At 33.2% G+C, this 19,448-nt stretch overlaps 1 protein-coding gene across 1 annotated transcript in view; it reads left to right on the forward strand.

Annotated features, from left to right (window-relative positions):
- Nucleotides 1-19,143, forward strand: part of LOC102969481 (phospholipid scramblase 2-like) — a 31,345-nt gene extending 12,202 nt beyond the window's left edge. Inside the window, exons 2-7 of the mRNA XM_007086329.2 lie at nt 810-969; nt 4,914-4,956; nt 8,156-8,376; nt 10,243-10,404; nt 14,495-14,656; nt 19,072-19,143. Coding sequence (XP_007086391.1) covers nt 865-969; nt 4,914-4,956; nt 8,156-8,376; nt 10,243-10,404; nt 14,495-14,656; nt 19,072-19,101 — 723 coding nt within the window. The 5' untranslated portion in view covers nt 810-864 and the 3' untranslated portion in view covers nt 19,102-19,143. The remainder of the gene's footprint in view (nt 1-809; nt 970-4,913; nt 4,957-8,155; nt 8,377-10,242; nt 10,405-14,494; nt 14,657-19,071) is intronic.
- Nucleotides 19,144-19,448: the final 305 nt, after the last annotated feature.

Raw genomic sequence — 19,448 nt, forward strand, 5'->3', positions numbered from 1 at the left:
TAAATGTTTTTCCAAAACACATCTTTCTCTTACCATGATTGATGTTCATCTCTTGCATTTATGTTGTCATTGCTTATTTATTTTTTACTTTTTTTATCTCTTATTTATTTCTTATTTTATTTTATTTTATTTTAATGTACCTGAATGAAAGTAAACTTTAATATTTGCCTCAAAACAATGTAATGAATTCTGTAATACCTTAAATGTGTTTATAAGCACTTAGAATCATCCTCCTAAATTTTGAGCTAGAAGCACGGGTTTGTGCATTTATTTTGTAAGTTTAATTCTGATACAACCTGAGGAAAATACAGAGAATAATGAGACTTTATTCAGGGCCAGAAAGAAAAATTTGACTCCATATATATTTATTCTAAGTTTGTCAGAATCACAGAACTAGAGATAGATGGTTCTCCAAACCTCAATTTAAAAATTTTTGTCTGATCTTTATGCAGAACAAACTGTTATCATGTCCACCATAACACGTCTTTCAACATTGAAGAGAAAGAAGGCATCTAATCATTGTCAATTGATTCTGAACCTAAAGAATTAAGTGTATTTAAAAAGATCAAGGGCCACATAGGAATGTGCGTAACAATTACACAGTTTATGATACTGGTATCAACTGGGATTTCTTGTATGCCTGAGATTCCTTTTTGGTTTTAGTTGAGAATAAAATTCTAAATATTTCAGTTGAAACCAATTTAAAAAAATCAGTATGGGTGATGTTTATACCATTAAATAAAGAAAAATGAACCTGAAATTGAAGTTGGTTCTTGTCTCAAACGAGGTTAATGTTTCTTTCATTTTAGATTTTAGAGATAAAAAGAGAAATCTCTTCAATCTGTCACATGCGTGAGTATTTATATGATCTTGACTATGGCTTTTCGTAATCGTCAGTCCCTGATACAATGGATGCAAACACCAGGGACAATACCCAATTGTCCACCTGGATTGGAATATCTGACTCAGGTATGGTAATGTGCTTCTGGTTGGAATGGCAATAATATGAATCTGATGGTTTCAAAATACAATGTGTGTTACAGGAAAGCATTTTGACTGCGGATTGAAGTATTTTACCTGTAACATTAAGATTTTTACATTTAATTTAAAATGTTGAGTGAAGTAGTAAATTTACATTGTAGACGTTATAACATGGTCATTTACAAATGTATTTCCTGAAAAGCCCATTTAAAAATGAATACTTGCTTTTTAAAGTAGGAAATTGGAATTGGAGAATGTAAGTAAAAACTGGCTTCAGGAATCTTCAGTTCATCTATGTACTTAGGTATGGGAAGCCCGATATGCAATCGTGAAATGTGCAATATTACTAGGAAGATTGTCTCCAGTTCTCTACCAGATTTAGTGACACTGAATTACTATCTTGTTTATTCAATCAATTCTGATTTAATTTCCTGTAATGCTGTCTCTGAATAATTAAGTTTGGCATTTCACATGACTAATCACTGGCCTCATCTTAGTTTTCGATACTTTAAAAGCTAAAGAGTATGTTCCTTCTTAAAAAGGTTATTTACATTTTCAGTGCTTAATTATAAACTTGTCGCAAACAATGATATCAATCTAAGAAGATTCAATTTTGAATATAAGTAAAGGGTAAAAACTACATTAAATTTTTTATTCTCAATTACAGCATAGATATTTCTCTGAATTAAAAAAATATTTTTAATAAGTCTTTAAAAAATTTTGTGAACCTACTTTACAGACTGATAGTTTTTCATTTCCCTTTTCTTTTTTTTATGTTTTTATTTTAATTCCAGTCAGTTAACATACAGTGTTGTATTACTGTACAATACAGTGATTCAACACTTCCATAAAACACCTGGTGCTCATCACAAGTACACTCCTTAGTACCCAACATCTATTTAACCCACCCCTCTTCATTTCCTTTTCCTGTGGTAAAAAAAAAAAAAAAAAGTTAAAATTTCACATTTAAATTAATTGACAAATGTTTCTCCTTAAGGAAGCCTTAACTATGGCAAATCTTCTTAATATTTCTATCCTAATAAACTGAAAGTTATAAGCCCATTTCTTAAAATAAAATTTAATGTTTATTTATTTTTGAGAGAGAGAGAGCACGAGCAGAGGAAGGCAGAGAGAGAGGGAGACACAGAATACTAAGCAGGCTTCAGGTTCTAAGCTGTCAGCACAGAGCCCATTGCGGGGCTCAAACTCACGAACCGTGAGATCATGACCCGAGCCAAAGTCAGACGCCCAACCAACTGAGCCACCCAGGAGCCCCCATAATTCCACTTCTTAGTGTTTAGCGTATGTCTCCATCCATGTATTTCATACTTATTAAGCTCATTTAGTGGGGGTATTATTTCATAAGCAATGCTCCCTTACATCCAAAGGAGTAGATCTTATCAGTCTCCCAATTTCTCTCCGAAATTCCTCAGCTACCAGATCATCTGGTTTAAAGAAATGTTAGAATGATTTCAAAACCTAGTAAGTGTTGTGTATGTGGGGACACAGCAACAACTCATAAAGTGATACCATGTAGGATCTGAGTATTGCCTAAGCTGTTTTTTTTAATTTTTTAAATATAAGTCATGGTAATAAGTGAAGAACAGTTGAAACCTAAAGATGCTATTCACTGTATAAGACCAAATTGTTTCATGGTGTGACCCATTATTTTTTGTTTTTAATTTTTTTATTAGAGAGAGAGAGACAGAGAGAGAGAGAGAGAGAGAGAGAGAGAGAGAGAGAGAGAGATCGAGCATGGGGGAGGGGCAGAAAGAGAGGGAAAGAGAGAATCCCAAGCGGGCTCCACACTCTTGGTTCGTGAGCTCACGACCTCAACTGAAATCAAGAGTCATGCTTAACCGACTGAGCCACTCAGGTGCCCCTGTGTGACCAGTCTTATACACACACCAGAGGGTCCTGCCTCCTTTGAAATAACATTCACACTGCACAGATGATTGCATTTAGACTCTCTCCTGGTTCACATTTTCTTTTCTGCTTTTTGTTTTCACATCTCCACAGCCACACTGCCTCCCATGTTTTCAGATTTCCCATGCTCCAGAATTCAGATCATTTTGTTATTTTGTATCTGTCTACACATTTCTGCAGACAGCCCTGCAAGCCCTTTATTGATTCAGAATGTTTTCAGAGAAATGCAGTTAAGCTCTGGTTGTGAGGTATCCCTTGCACACTCCCAGCCTCCTTCCAATGTTCCAAATGAGAAGCTGGAAAACACAACAGTAAAAACTAGAAAGGAATCTAAATCTTTGAGGCTAAGAGCCACCACTTAGAAGATGACCTTGACTCTATCATCATTGTATTCATTAGACAAAATATTTAAACTCCTCATGTGCATGCAACACCTGCTTCTGCTTCCATTGTTTCAAGCTCATTTATCTTTTTGTCTTTGTGGTAGTCGTGTTTGATACTACAAACTAAAAAGGTCCTTTTATCAACAAGGTTTCTCAAAAACATTCACAGAACTAGCTTTGAGGAAATCTAGATTTTTCCTGGCATCAGCATTTGGATTAGTAATTGTATTTTCTCACTGTGATGTTGGTCTGTGTAAATAACCAACGTAGTGACTCTTGGGTTCATTATTTTTTTTAGTGTAACTGACACACAATATTATATTAATGTCATATGTGTAACTTAGTGATTTGACAAGTTTGTACTTTGTGCTATGTTTACAAGTATAGCTAACATATGTCCCATTACACCCAACACTAATACAATATCATTGTATTCCTTACACTGTGCTTTTTATTCACATGACTTATTCATTCCATAACTGGAAACCTATATCTCCCACTCCCTTTCACCTTTTTTGCCCAGCTCCCTACACCCCACTCCCCTCGGGCAACCATTAGTTTTTTCTCTATATTTATAGGTCTGATTTCTGCTTTCATTTGTTTTTTGTTTTGTTTTGTTTTTTAGATTCCACTTATGAGTGGGATCATATGTATTTGTCTTTCTCAGTCTGACTTATTTCACTTGGAATAAATCTTCTAGGTCCATCCATGTTGTCTCAAATAGCACCATTTCATCCCTTTTGATGGCTGTGTAATATTCCATTGTGTATATATACTACATTTTTCTTATCCATTCATCTATTGATGGACATTTAGGTTGCTTCCATATCTTGGCTATTGTAAATAATGCTGCAATAAGTATAAGGGTACATATATATTGTTTTATTTTTAGTCTCTGTGTGACCCACCAGTGGCAGAGAGTTCCAGTCCCTCTTTTCTTTTTTGCTTTTGTCTATTTGTAGAATTGCCAGATAAAATACAAGACACTGAGTTACATTTGAATTTCAGATAAACAAATATTTTTTAGGTTAATGTTTCATGCATTATTTGGCATATAGTTATGGTAATAATTATTCATTATTTAGCTGAAATTCAAGTTTAACTGAGCATTCTGGTGTTTTTGCTTTGTTTTATTTTGTTTTACTAAATCTAGCAACCCTATCAATTTGGTCACGGAATTTCACTTACAGCATGTAAAGTCTTCTAGTCTTCACTATCTTTCACATGGAACAGAAGACCTTTTTTCCCACATCTTCTACTTCCCTAAAGAGAGCATTGAGGAACATTACCTGCTTGCATGATGGGTTTGGGTTTCTATTTAAGACACCTTTATAATTATATTTAACTCGTAATTGTGCTTTGGATAAATGTCTGACTGTACCTGTAATTGTTTAATACTTAACAAAAACATTTTTAGAGTATACTGTATATGGATGGCCAAAAAAAACCTACCTCACATTTAGACTAGTATATAACATTTGACAGAAAATAGAGAGATGTCAATAATAGGTCAATTACTTTAAATGTCCTAAATATAGGTATTAACGTATATGTTTATTGGTAGGTACTTTAAGTTTAATTTAATTACTTCATACTACCTATCTTTATTTTCTACTCTATTAGATAAATCAGTTACTAGTGTGTCAACGTTTCGATCTTCTGGAAGGTATGTACCAAACACACAGATATATTCACTCTTGAATGTATAACTTGTGCTGTAGCTCAGCCACTCCCTATACATTAAAATGCTTCGTGTGACTGGGCAAAAAGAAACCTTAAAATATGATGAGAATATACAGAAGTCCATAGTCAATGATAGATAAATACAATAGTAGTCTTCTCATGGAAAAGGACAAAGGTATTGGCTCCAGATCACTCCTAAAAATTCTAGTCTGCACTTTTAGTCCTGCTAAACAGTAGGTCTATTTCCTAAAAGAGTCTTCCCATCCTAAATTCCTCAAATACAGGTATTTCAGAGAAGCAGTGATTGCAGATCCTTCAGGAATTCTGCTAGGAGAAGCAGAATCCAGGTAAGTTTCTGGGCAGTTCAATTCCACTCCCAAGCCTGAGAAATTGTTCTTTAGAATGCAACTGTTTACCTCTATCTCCTCAACTTAGTACAAGTATTTGTTTCATGTACATGAGGCTATGATAGATGTAAATAAAATTAAATCAGTGTTTAGTTTAAAAAAATTATCACCATTGTGACTCTTTGTATTCACGTTAGAGAATCTAAGACTAAAATAGACATTTATGGTTTGGTTTTATTCACAAAAACTTTTCAATTTTGGCATTCAAAAATGAATGTTTTCTTTGTTTTTTTTCCTGCTGCCCTGCACTAAATGACTCATTTTATGAATGACCATTTATTCCAGAATGCCCACTGAACACCTATAATGAACAAGACACAATGGTAGCCATTTGAGAAAATCAAAGAGTCAGACCTGGGCTTTCCCTGAAATGTGGATGAATATACTTAAATAAAATACATAGTATGGAGCCATAAAATTAATGAGAGAAGGAAAAACCAATTGTGAGAATTTATAGGACAGAAAAAGCCACAGTTATAATTTATAGTACTTATAATACTTAACAATTTAAGTAGTCACAGAAATAGCAAAAATATTGAGAAAAATCTAACCATCTATGTTATAGGGAACTAATTTTCCAAACTACTTATTCTCAAAGTATGGTTGCCAGACCACCAGCATCAACATCATCTGGGAACATGTTGGAAATCAAGTTCCCGAGCTTCATCACAGACCTACTAAATCACAAAATCTAGAGGTGGGGTTCCACTACCTGTGTTTTAGCAAGCCCTCCAGATGGTTCTGATGCAGGCTAAAAATTGCTCTAAATGATACATTCATATAATTTAACATTGTGCATTTATTTAAAAGAATGAGACAGCTCTACAGAATTGTCAGGAATAGCTCCAAGATATACTGCTAAGTATCAAAAACAATTACAAAGTAGTGCATATAATAATGTGTGTGTGTGTGTGTGTGTGCATTTAAAACTTTTTTAATTTTAAAATTTTAAAATTTTTAAAATTCGTGCCATGCCTATGTAATTCCTACTCATAAGAAAAAATTAAATTTAAAAGGCAGTCAAAATACTTTTTCATCAATACTGAATCAGGATTTATCTTTGAATATTAAGTAAAAATGAATATCTTTTAAATGTTTTTGTAATATGAAAACAATTATGTTCATAGGCCACCAAAATCATTAAAAAATGAGGAAATTCTGTAAATACCTGTTTCCAAGGTTAACATTAAAATGAAATGCTAAATGTATATTAGTGTACCATATACTTATTAAACATACTCATTCAAGAACATCTGAAATTTTAATAAAAGGTAGGAAAAAACATCATCCTTGTACAACTACTGCTATATTTCCTTTGAAGGCTTTTTAAAAATAGTCCTTTGATGAATTTTTTAAATCACTTTTAATCATTGTCCATGCAATTTTTTTTAGAGTTATTCACTTAATGGGGTTTTTTTTTTGGTTTTATTTATCTTAAAACCCAACATTTTTTTTTTTTAGATTTCAAGGTTTTATTTAAATTCTACTTAGTTAACATACATGGTGAATTGGTTTCAGACATAGAATTTAGTGATTCATCACTTACATGTAACAGCCACTGCTCATCACAACTAGTGCCCTCCATAATACCCATCACCCATTTAGCCCATCCCCCTACCTACTTGCCTCCATCAACCCTCAATTTGTTCTCTATAGTTAAGAGTTTCTTATGGTTTGCTTCCCTCTTTCTTGTTGTTGCCCTTTCCCTTATGTTCATCTGCTTTGTTTCTTAAATTGTAATACGAGTGAAATCATATGGTATTTGTCTTTATCTGAGTCACTTATTTCACTTAGCATAAGAAACTCTAGCTCCATCCGTGTCATTGAAAATGGCAAGATTTCATTCTTTTTGATGGCTGAGTAATATTCCATTGTATATACACACCACATCTTGTTTATTCATTCATCAGTTGATAGACACTTAGGCTTTTCCCATAGTTTGGCTATTGTTGTTAATGCTGCCATAAGCATTGGGGTGCATGTGCCCCTTCAAATCAGTATTTTCCTGTCCTTTAGGTAAATGCCCAGGAGTGCAATTGCTGGGTCATAGGTCGTTCTATTTTTAACTTTTTCAGGACCCTCCATACTTAAAACCCAACATTTTTAAAAGCAACACAATAATCCTCAAAGGGGATACTATTATTGCCTCTTGTTGGGTATTTACTTTGTTTCTTTGTTTCCATTTTACTTTTCTAAGTAGGGCAGAAGTGAACATTTGGTATAGAAATCACTTAAACAAATTTAGGACTGTTTTTTCTGTATGATCACAGAAGTAAAATTATTAGGACAAAAGATAACATTTCCATTTTCTTGCAAAAGAGATGAATTTAATTATTATCTTATGTGGATAATATATAAAAGTGCTTACTGTCTCCAGTTTAGCATCAGTAAAATATTTTTTCTTGGGTTCTACTATCCAGATTAAAGACTGAATGTCTTTTTCATATCCTCAGGAAGAAGAAGATGAAGAGGAATAACATTTAACATAATTCAAAACATAATAGTAACATGACAGTAAATAGAGTTAATTTCTCAGAAATTCAAAAATGATTAAAAAAAAAAAAAGCTATTATGGAATTTTAGCAGTGAAAGGGACCAGAGAGTAGCTATATCTGTTTTAGTTTTTGTAAGGCAAAAATAAGACACCGATGAAGATAAGTGACTTAGAGTCAAGTAATTTATTACCAAACCTAAGTTGCATATTTGAAGGTAATTTAATAGGCAATTTACATGTCTCCCATCACTAATAAAACACCACATTGTTTCATTCTTTAGTTCTCGGTTGTTTTGCAACTAGTAAAAAATATGAAGTCATGAACAATCAAGGACACAGAATTTATTATGCAGAAGAAAGAAGTAATTGTTTCCTCCGATATCTCTGTGGACCTTCAAGACGTTTTACCATGACAATTTATGATAATGTAGGCCGTGATGTCATTACTATGCATAGAACTCTAAGAAGTAGCTGTTGCTGGAGAAACTGCTATGTACAAAAGGCCAGTAAATATTGTTTCTACATGATTGAGAATGTATCTGAATTCTTTCAAAAAAGCCTCAACACTGAGCAGTATGTTACAACATTGGGTTTGGCTACACAAAATTTTCCAGAATGAAATATGTTAGAGAATTATGTATTTGTACCACACACCTGTAGAGTGAGAATAATACACAATACTGTAAATATTTTTCAGGCAATGAAGATCACAAGATCTTTATTATCAAAGTTTTCTATTCTAAAATAGTGTGGTTTTTATTTGCATATTTCTGCATGTACTTCTCAGCCTTTGAATGGAGTGTCAATGAATTAGGGGCTGTGAAGTCTCATCCCATTTTCAGCTGTGTTTCTCAGACTGGTCCCTTGAGCTTTCACTGAGTGAGATCCCTTTCTTTCCTTTCTTGTTAGTGATATCTGGATTCCTAGGATCTCAGGAATATCTTGTTGTTGTCACTTGTCTCACTACATCCACTTGTATTTTGAGATGCGGAGCTATAATTTTTGCATCTACTTTTGATAAAGAATTTGACAGTGGTTTTGTTTGTTTAGCTATCATACTTGTCCTGTCCTTTTCTCTGAGAGTTTTGAGAAGATTCACAAGCTACATCACCACTGCCACCTTCTTGACTTAGCAGTCTGAGGAATACTTATACATGGTGAGAGAGAGAGAGAGAGAGAGAGAGAGAGAGAGACAGAGAGAAAAGAAGGAAGGAAGGAAGGAAGGAAGGAAGGAAGGAAGGAAGGAAGGAAGGAAGGAAGAAGGAAGGAAGGGAGGAAGAAGGAAGGAAGGAAGAAAAAAAAGAGAGAGAGAAAGAAAAAATTATATTCCAGAGAAACAATGCCTCTCAAACTCTCGTTTCTTTCTTTTTTTTTTCAAACTCTTGTTTCTTAGGCCACCTGTATTCTTCTTCAGAAAGAACTAGTATTACAAGTTTAACTATTCTACCAGCATTATTCTATGAATATTTGTGTAATATGCACATATGTATGCCATACATGTGTCTTTTTAACAAAATTGGCAGATATTCTTCTCTAATTTTTTAACACAAAACACTGTAACTTGAAGATTACATCAGTATGTACAGAGCTTCCTCCACACTTAAAAATGCTTGGATAATAACCCATCGTGTAGATGGTACACCATAATTTATACAACCAATCTCTGAACTGGGCTTTACTTTAAAAAATTTTTTTAATGTTTATTTATTTTTTGAGAGAGAGAGACAGACAGAGCACGAGAGGGGGAGGAGCAGAGAGAGAGAGAGGGAGACACAGAATCTGAAACAGGCTCCAGGCTCCGAGCTGTCAGCACAGAACTCAACGCAGGGCTGGAACTCACCAACCATGAGATCACGACCTAAGGTGCTTAAACAACTGAGCCACCCAGTCGCCTTGAACTGGGCGTTAAATCACAATCAACTTAAAGTGCTTTAGTGAATTCAAATTTACATTTGCATAGAGGGACAAAAGTCCTTCACATATTGGTAATAGAACAGTTGTTGGTGTGACTGGGGTTTAAGACATGTCTCATGAGCATGGCAATTTAAAAAGTGATCTTCATAAACACCTAAAAAATGTTATTATCCCCCTTTTGCAAATGGAAAATGAGTTACAGAGAGTTTAGGAACATGTCCACGTTTCATGTAGTAAATGAACAGCAGCATCAGGTCTCAATTTGGGGGTTTCAATATCTACATCCTAGTTTTTTTTCACTTCCACGTCCATTCCCAAACATAGGGCATGCTTTAAACACAGAAAGTTCTGTTCACATATACAAAACACTAATAGGTAGCATATAACTAATTTGCTGCTTACAAATCAAAATAAATCTCATTTGACCAATACTACATTTCTCAATCTTTTGTAGCTAAAAGTTGAAGCTCCACCTGGTGAAAAAATTGGATATGTGTATCAATACTTTCACCCATTTTCGCCAAAGTTTAAAATAAAAAATGAGAATAAGGAGGATGTAATGAAAATTAGAGGGCCATGTATGCTTTCCAGCTGTCTCAAGGATCTAGATTTTAATGTGAGTATTATAAGATAATCATGTTCAAACTAGTTGTTTGACTATTTTCTAATATATTAATAAATCTGATTAAAATAAGATAAAAATGTTATCATGATGTTATAACTATTTGACTATTTTTTAAATTGAGTTTCTAACACATAGTTTCCTTGCTTCATTGAGGCTTACACACTTGTGATTATAAGCCATCTTTTTTTTAGTTTTCTTTTAATTTTTTTTTAACATTTATTCACTTTTGAGAGATACAGAGAGAGAGAGAGAAAGAGAGAGAGAGTTCAAGCAGGGGAAGGGCAGAGAGAGAGGGAGACACAGAATCTGAAGCAGGCTCCAGGCTCTGAGCTGTCAGCACAGAGCCCGACGCAGGACTTGAACTCATGGACTGTGAGATCACAACCTGAGCCAAAGTCAGATGCTCAACCAACTGAGCCACCCAGGTGCCCATAGGGCATCTTTTTTAAGCTGTATTTCAAGTATGTAGTTATTAAACAAGTATGGTATTTAATATTTTAAGGAGTAGTGAAAGAGAAAATTAAGCTTTATTGCAATGAACAATGACATAAATTGGGCATTAATTATAAATTTTAAATAATATAATAATATAATAAATAAATTATATATAAATGTTACATAAATATTTATGTTAATTTTTATAAAATTCTGAAACTCTTATGATACAATTTTGTTAAATTTTTATGTGTTTACTGATACATTTCTCAGATTATGGCCAACATTCAGATAATAATTTGGGAGGTTAACTACTAAAAATACTAAATATAGTTAACAAAACTAAGCAACCGGCTAACTACACTTAGTTAAATCTGGTTTCCTAAGCAACATTCCTAAGCAATATTCCTAAGAATACTGTTGGTTTGATAAAATATTTGATTGGAAAAAAGTATTCAGTCTTCTATTAAGGACATGTTTGCTTGTTTTTTTAATCTGAAATCATGTCTCCGTTTTTTTTTCCTTCTCTAGAATTATGTTAATTCAGTTTAGTAATTACTGATCTGATTAGCACCTGCATGTACTGATTAAGTAAAACATATTTAAGCAAATGAATTATGACAATAACATGGTTAGTTTCAAAAATGAATAAAATGAACACACAGGATTCTACTCTTTTGTATTTCAAGTTGAAAACCAATGGAACAGAGTGGCCTATGCATAAAACTCTAGAAGCCAAAGCTACAGTGGTTCATTATTAATGACATAAAAAAACAAAATGCTTTCCGTGTGTTGTTTTATATCTTACACGATATAATAAATCCTACCTTATTCAGATATCTTCGGAGCCTTCTCTAAGGTTTTGTATAAAATACTTCCTCTTTCTTCTAAGCGTGAAATAAAGTGATTTTATAGCTGGCACTCTTTGGGTAAACTCTAAGAATGAGCAAGAAAGGGAAGTACAATTCTGTGAAAAAGTCATGTTGTGAATGAATGTGGGCAGCCCTTTCAATACTTTTGGTTATGAAGGGTAGGAAAGAGATAAAGGAGGAATGAGTTACAGGACCAGGGACTATGGTAAGGGAAGTAAGCCATTCATCTTGGGTACAAAATTTAAGAAAGCACCAAAAAACTGAATAATTCAGGCAAGTGATAACTTGAATATAATCTTTTTTAAAATCAATCTTTTTTAAAATTAAAATCATAATGCATATCCATTATGAACAAATTTATAAACAAAAATTTAAGACAGAAACTGACTATGCACTTGTGTGACTTATCTCACTGCTTTACCCTAATCCTATTCCTGGCTGAATGGGGCACAAGGTGGATAGGAAGGTATTTTTGAAAGGTATATCCTCAGCCTGTTTTGATTTTGAAGGAAAGGCTCCAAATGGGAGGGAAAGTGTGGAGAAACAGCAGATGTTAAATATTTGATGAATTCTGCTCTTACTTGGTATGGGACCTAATGCACATATAGGAAATAAGCCTCAAATGGGAGCAGAAATAGTTTATTCATCATATTCACCATAACAGGAAGTAGGGAGTGTTGGTATGGATACAATACTGTCTGTGTCCATTTGCATGTAGATATTTTTCAATATATATATATATATATATATATATATATATATATACACGCACACACACATATATTAATGTAAATGTATTTTCCTTATGACTTTCTTAAAAACATATTCTTTTCTTTACCTTACTTTGTTGTAAAAATATATATAGGAGGGGCACCTGCACGGCTCAGTCAGTTGAATGTCTGGCTCATGATTTTGGCTCAAGTCATGATCCCAGGGTCATGGGATTGTACCCCACATCAGGCTCCTCACTGGGCATGGAGGCTACTTAAGATTCCCTTTCCCTTGGGGCATGTGGGTGGCTCAGTCAGTTGAGCATCCAACTTTGGCCCAGGTCATGATCTCACAGTTTGTGGGTTCGAGCCATGCATCAGACTCTGTGCTGATGGCTCAGAGCCTGGAGCCTGCTTCGGATTCTGTGTCTCCCTCTCTCTCTGCCCCTCCCCCACTAGCACTCTGTCTCTGTCTCTCTCTCTGTCTCAAAAATAAACATTAAAAAAAAATTATCTTTCTCTCTGCTCTACTCCCCCACATGTGCACACTATCTCTTTTTAAAATAAAAAAAATACAGTATATGATATATATAACATACAAAATATGTGTTAATTGACTATTCATGTTATTAAAGAAGATGACGTTCTAGGAATTAGGAAGTTCCTGTCAAGTAGTTTCCATTTTCTTTGCAATGTAAAATATAAGATATTAGGCTAAGGATGAGGGAGAGTGGCATTGCCAGTTAGTTATGAAAACGCTGGAGAAATTTTGACAAGATTACACAAAACTCTTCCATATCTTTCTTTTCCCAAATTCCTTAATGTTACTTACAAGGCTATGTATGATCTATCTCTGCATACCTCTCTTTTCTCATTTTATGCAACTAGCCCCATTCTTCACTTTGCTCCAGCCCCTCCCAACTCAGGGCCTTTTCACATGTTGCTGACTCTCTCACTACTACCCTGATCACTAATTCCTATTGATCCTCTAAGTCTCAACTTAAATGGTGCTTTCCCTAGGAGGCTTCCTGTAAAATCACCCCCCGCCCCAATTCTTTAAGCCTGCCTATTATCTCCCAACTGTATTCCATTACATCAGCCGGCCTTTTCCTCCATGGCATTCATTACCAGACAAGTAGTAGGAGTTATCACAGATAACTTTATTTTCTTATATAAATATTATCTTATATGAATATCTCTTATATTGAGAAATAAATATTAGTTGGTATGAGAAGTGATGCTCTAGGGAATTTAGATAAGTAGGGAGAAAAGGGGATGAGAAAGGGTAGAGGGATTCAGAAAATTAAGATCTCAATAAAGAGCTAACTGTGTAAAACAGATGAAAAACTAGTGGTTTTCTTTTAAAGTTAAATTGATTCTCAAGTCAAATTTAAGCAATTATATTTATTAAGCATATATATGGATATAATTTATATGTAATATAAAGTTATCACATATAAAATACCATATGTATCATATACAGCTGACCTTTGAACAACACAGGTTTAAAATGCACAGGTCCACTTATATGCAGATTTTTGCCAATAAATATATGTACAGTAGTGTAAGGATATTTTCTATTCCTTATGATTTTCTTAATAACATTTTCTTTTTTCTAGCTTATTTTATTGTAAGAATACAGTATATAATACATATAACATAAAATATATATTAATTTTGTTATCAGTATGACTTCTTGTCAATAGTAAGCTATTAGTGGTTAAGGTTTTGGGGGATCCATTGTTATACACAGATTTTCAACTGCCCAGGGATCTTAGCACCTCTAACCCCTGTGTTATTCAAGGGTGGACTGTATAATCAGTTGTGTACAATAATTTGAACATCTTCTTTTAGATAGATATTGTCTGTAGGTGTTTTTCCAAGTTATTATGTGTCATATTGCACATTCTATTTATTGCAGGAAACGACCAACACGATTATAACTCATATGGGTTATATTTAATTACTAAAATCGAGATAGGAATACCTATTTTTATTTCAGATCTTTCATCTAAGATTATATATATACATACATACATATATATATATATTTTTTTCTTTTAGTTATTGTCTCTGGATGAAGAAATAGTTCTTGGCAAAATTTCAAAAAAATGGGCTGGATTTATGAGGGAACTATTCACCAATGCTGATAAATTTGGAATCCAGTTTCCATTGAATCTTGATGTTAAGATAAAAGCACTGATGCTTGGAGCAAGTTTCCTCATTGTGAGGCTATTTTTATTTTATTTAGCTTAAAATCATATTTTTTGAGATTACCATTGCACCTTTGCTAATATTTTTGCTCAAATCTAGATTGACCACAAATTGTATTTTTTGGTCTAGTTTTAAGTCCCCAAAATCATATCATGGATTTAGTTTTCCCATTGCAAAGGGTGTAAAAACTAGAGTGTCCTGTAAACATGATCACTAAAGTTGAAATCCTTGATGAAAAATAAGACTAAATTGCTAAAAATAGGAACAAAATGGCTTGTTCATTGTAACTTACTGTTATTTCCTACAATTTAAAAATGTTATAAGTCTCTTTTTGTAATCACTGTTAATTTGGAAACTATAGATATGTAGACATTTTAAGAAGGAAAATATTGCTGTTGATTATATTAGGGTCTTTGGAGCCAAATGAACATAAGAAATTACTTTCATTCTCTAAATATTATGAAATGATAAAAAATGGCAAGAGACATATGCAGGTCTGGGTCACACAATGCCTCATAAATAGTATTAAAAATTTGGAGAAACAGAAAAAAAAACAGATTAAGTAGTAGATTGAATACAACTGAAGAAAAAGGGAACAAAGAAATGCAGTAGAGAAAATGATTCATAACGTAGTAGAGAGACAAATCAATATGAAAATCAAGAGTTCCAAATAAGATAGGAGAACAGGTAACTCCTAAAAAAAATTGCAGAACCAAGAAATATGAACTCAGTGATACATAAAGGACAAATATCCTAAGTAATATAATTTAAAATTAACATCTAAATATAGATGTTAAGAGTGAAGCAGAATAGCAAAGAAAAATAAGTAACCACAAAGGAAAGACAAATCACCTGCAAGCAATGAGACTGACAACTGACTTCTCAACAGAAATAGTGGAAGCCAGAAGACCGTAGAATGGTATCTTCAAGGTACTGATTAAAAAACAATCTTGGGACACCTGGGTGGCTCAGTGGTTAAGGTCCGACTTTGGCTCAGGTCACGATCTCGCAGTTTGTGGGTTTGAGCCCTGCATCGGGCTCTGTGCTGGCAGTTCAGAGCCTGGAGCCTGCTTCTGATTCTGTGTCTCCCTCTCTCTGCCCCTCCCCCACTCACGCTCCCTCCCTCTCTCTCTAAATAAACATTAAAAAAAAAAATCTTAACTCTCACATTCTATTTTCTTCAAGACTATCTTAAAGATGAAAGTAAAATAAGTAAATTTGCATATCAAGAAACCCAGATTTTTACAACACCTAGATTATTGTAAAGTGTATACAACACTTCAGGAAGAAGGAGCATGCTCTGAAAACGATCATCTGAGGTTCAATAACATTCATAAACAAATAAAATGCTAGCCACATTTGTTAAAGTAAACATGTTTTTAAAAATAAAATAATAGCAAATATCTAATTTGTGAGGTCAAAAAAACCCAAAACAAATACTAGCTAATAAAAATATATGAGTTATGAGAAGTTATTAGAATTAAAATGTTCTAAGGTCTTTGTATTGTTCAGGAGATAAGTTAAATGTGCATGTTAAAATGTCATGGGTAATGAGTAAAATAACAAAAAGACTGGAAATTTGAAACTAGTATAGAGGAAAAGTGGGAATAAAATACCAGAAAGCAAATAAACCACCAAACAAACAAAACCCACAGTGGGGGAAAAAGGAGAGAAAAGCATGGAGAAAGTTGGGGCAAAAAGAAATAGAAAATTGAAATGGTAGAAAATAATTATTCAGTTATATCAAGATATCAATTAAATATGTTCTATACAATTTTGTTTACAATATTCACAATAAATGTAAATGGGAAAAACTTGCAAGTTAAAAAATAGAAAGTGTTAGGTTAGATTTTTAACATTTTTTTTTTTTTTACTATTTATTCACTTTTTGAGAGAAAGAGAGAGAGTGAGCATGAGTGGGGGAGGGGCAGAGAGAGAGGGAGACACAGAATCTGAAGCAGGCTGCAGGCTCTGAGCTGTCAGCAGGGATCCTGATGTGGGGCTTGAACCCACCAACCACGAGATCATGACCTGAGCCGAAGTCAGATGCCCTACTGACTGAGCCACCCAGGAGCCCCTAAATTAGATTTTTAAATTATCCCCAGGTTCTTATTGGGTGACAAATCTAAATTAATGAAAAAAAATGTAAAGAAAGAAAATATGGGTAAATGTATAACAGAAAAATACTAACCACAAAAGCTAGTAAAGCTAATACAAAAAAAAATTTATTTTATGACAAAAAAACATTAGGGACAGAGATCGAGAAGGTAACTACATTATAATAAAAATTCCATTCAAAAGAAATATAATAATTCTTGACTTTGTGCCCCTAAGATCAATGTTATACAATGTTTATCAATGTTTAACATTGAGAAAAATGTTATATTGTTAGAGAATGACAAGTTCATCATAGTGGGAAATTTATGCACCCCTTTCGATTTTTACTTGGTGTAGGAGACAGAAATGTAGTAAAATTATTTAAAATTTGAACCAAAAAAAGTAAGGTTGATTTAATGGATGCATGTAGAACTTTGTGTTAAACAAGTAGATAATATAAGTTGTTCTCAAAAAAAGGTTTTTACAAGAATTATTCTCATAATGGGCCAAGAAATAAGTCTCAACAAATTTCAGGGAACTGGTGTCACTTGGACCTTGGTGTCACAGCAAATAACATTAAATTAGAAATTGATTGGGGTGCCTGGGTGGCTCAGTCGGTTGGGCGACCGACTTCGGCTCAGGTCATGATCTCACGGTCCGTGAGTTTGAGCCCTGCGTCGGGCTCTGTGCTGACAGCTCAGAGCCTGGAGCCTGTTTTGGATTCTGTGTCTCCCTCTCTCTCTGCCCCTCCCCTGTTCATGCTCTGTTTCTCTCTGTCTCAAAAATAAATAAATGTTAAAAACAAAAATTTAAATTAGAAATTGATAAAGATACACATTTTAAAATATTTTGTATATATAGAAATGTGTACATAAATCAGGGGTAAAAAGTAACACATAATAAAATTTCAAAATATATCAAAATGTATACTAACTAAAATATTACACACCAAATCTTTTGGGATGCAAGTAAAGTTAAAGAGCAATGTATAACTGTAAATACTTGCTGAAGAAAAGAAGAAAAGTGGAAAATTAATGAGCTAACTTTCATCTCTAAAAGGTTTGTAAAAGAACAGAACAAACCCAGACCAAACACAAGGAAGGAGATGGTGAATTATTGACCAAAGATAAATGAACAAACAGCACCCACCCGTGGTCTCTAGATGGAAAGAATTTTTAAAGTAAATAAATCACAAAGTAACAAACTACTAAATTATAATACCTTAAACTTCTGTACCTTAAAACAAATTATAATATTAAATACTTAATAGCAAACAATAAAGGAAATATGTGCTTCAAATATGACCAAGGAATAAATAATATCCTTATATTAATATAAATTTTATTTAAATGAGAAAAAAATATCAAATTCCCAACAGAAATGGAAAAGGAATATAAAAAATAATTCATACAACCATTAAACAGAGAATACAAATAACCAATAATCATAAGAAAATGTTTTCAAAAACATATGAAGAGAAGCAAAAAAAGAAAACAATGAAATACCCCTTTTCATTTTTTCTAATGACAAAGTCTCAATGCTGATGAAAGTTTAGGAAATCAGGCAGTCATGAGCTACAGGTACAATTTTGGGGAACAAACTGAAAACATCCATTAAAAATTTTTTTTGCATTAAAATTTTTAATGTTCATATATTTCATATGCTTTACTTTCTTCTAAAAAACTAATACAAATGCAGAAAAATAATTATGTGTACTCTAGTAAATAGCAATGTATATTCTATGTAGCAAACATCACTCTAATAAATTAAAAAGCTAAAACAACCTAAAATATACAGTATGAGATTTATTAAAAACACATTATGAGACATCTCTAAAACAGAACGTTAAAGACAAACTAAACGTTCAATAAATGAACTTTAATGGCATGGATACTCAGAATATATTATGCAGTAAAAATAATAGGTTATAAGCATATTATTATACCAATTGTGCATGTCTGGAAAGACTTTGAATCAAAATATTAGTGGTAGTTTTGCAAGGATTGGAAATACAACTTTTTCCCTTCTCTATTCCTACACTTTTTTATATTAAGTATACATGATGAAAAAATATACAAAAAATGAAGTAGAATTAATTGCTGTTCTCTAAGGGCCTTTATATTCAAATTTATTATTTTGGTGTGTTTGAGAGTAGACAAATATTCTTATTCCCTTAGAAGTTGCTTTCTTATAGGTCTGATTCTCAGAATTCTCCTTTAATAGGTTTTATAATCATGTTATTATAACACAGGACCCTAAAATCACTCTCATGTCTAAGGTCTGCACCTTAAAAACCAACCTAATTACATTCCTTTTTCATTTTATTCTAGGACTACATGTACTTTGAACACTGGCCATAAGTTTTGCCAGCTTTCAGCAAAATTAAACAACTTTCACTGAGAATATTTAAATAAAGTTTTATTTCACTATAATTATTTGTATAAATTTCTTCTGCATAATAAACCACACCACAATTTAGGAACTTGAAGCGATCATTTTATTTAGCCCAGGATTCTGCTGTACAGTTCTCCAGGTCAAGACCTTGTTCACTCTTGGGTGTACATTCAGTTAACAGATTGCTTGGGGACTGTCTCATCCCAGGTGGCCTCATTCATATGTTGTCCGAGACAATAGAAGCACCAAGCCTCATATTTTACATCATCTAGGAGGCTAGCCAAAGCTTCTACACATGATGACTAACTCTGTT

The sequence above is a fragment of the Panthera tigris genome, chromosome C2, assembly GCF_018350195.1.
Source record: "Panthera tigris isolate Pti1 chromosome C2, P.tigris_Pti1_mat1.1, whole genome shotgun sequence".
Classification (NCBI taxonomy): Eukaryota; Metazoa; Chordata; class Mammalia; order Carnivora; family Felidae; genus Panthera; species Panthera tigris.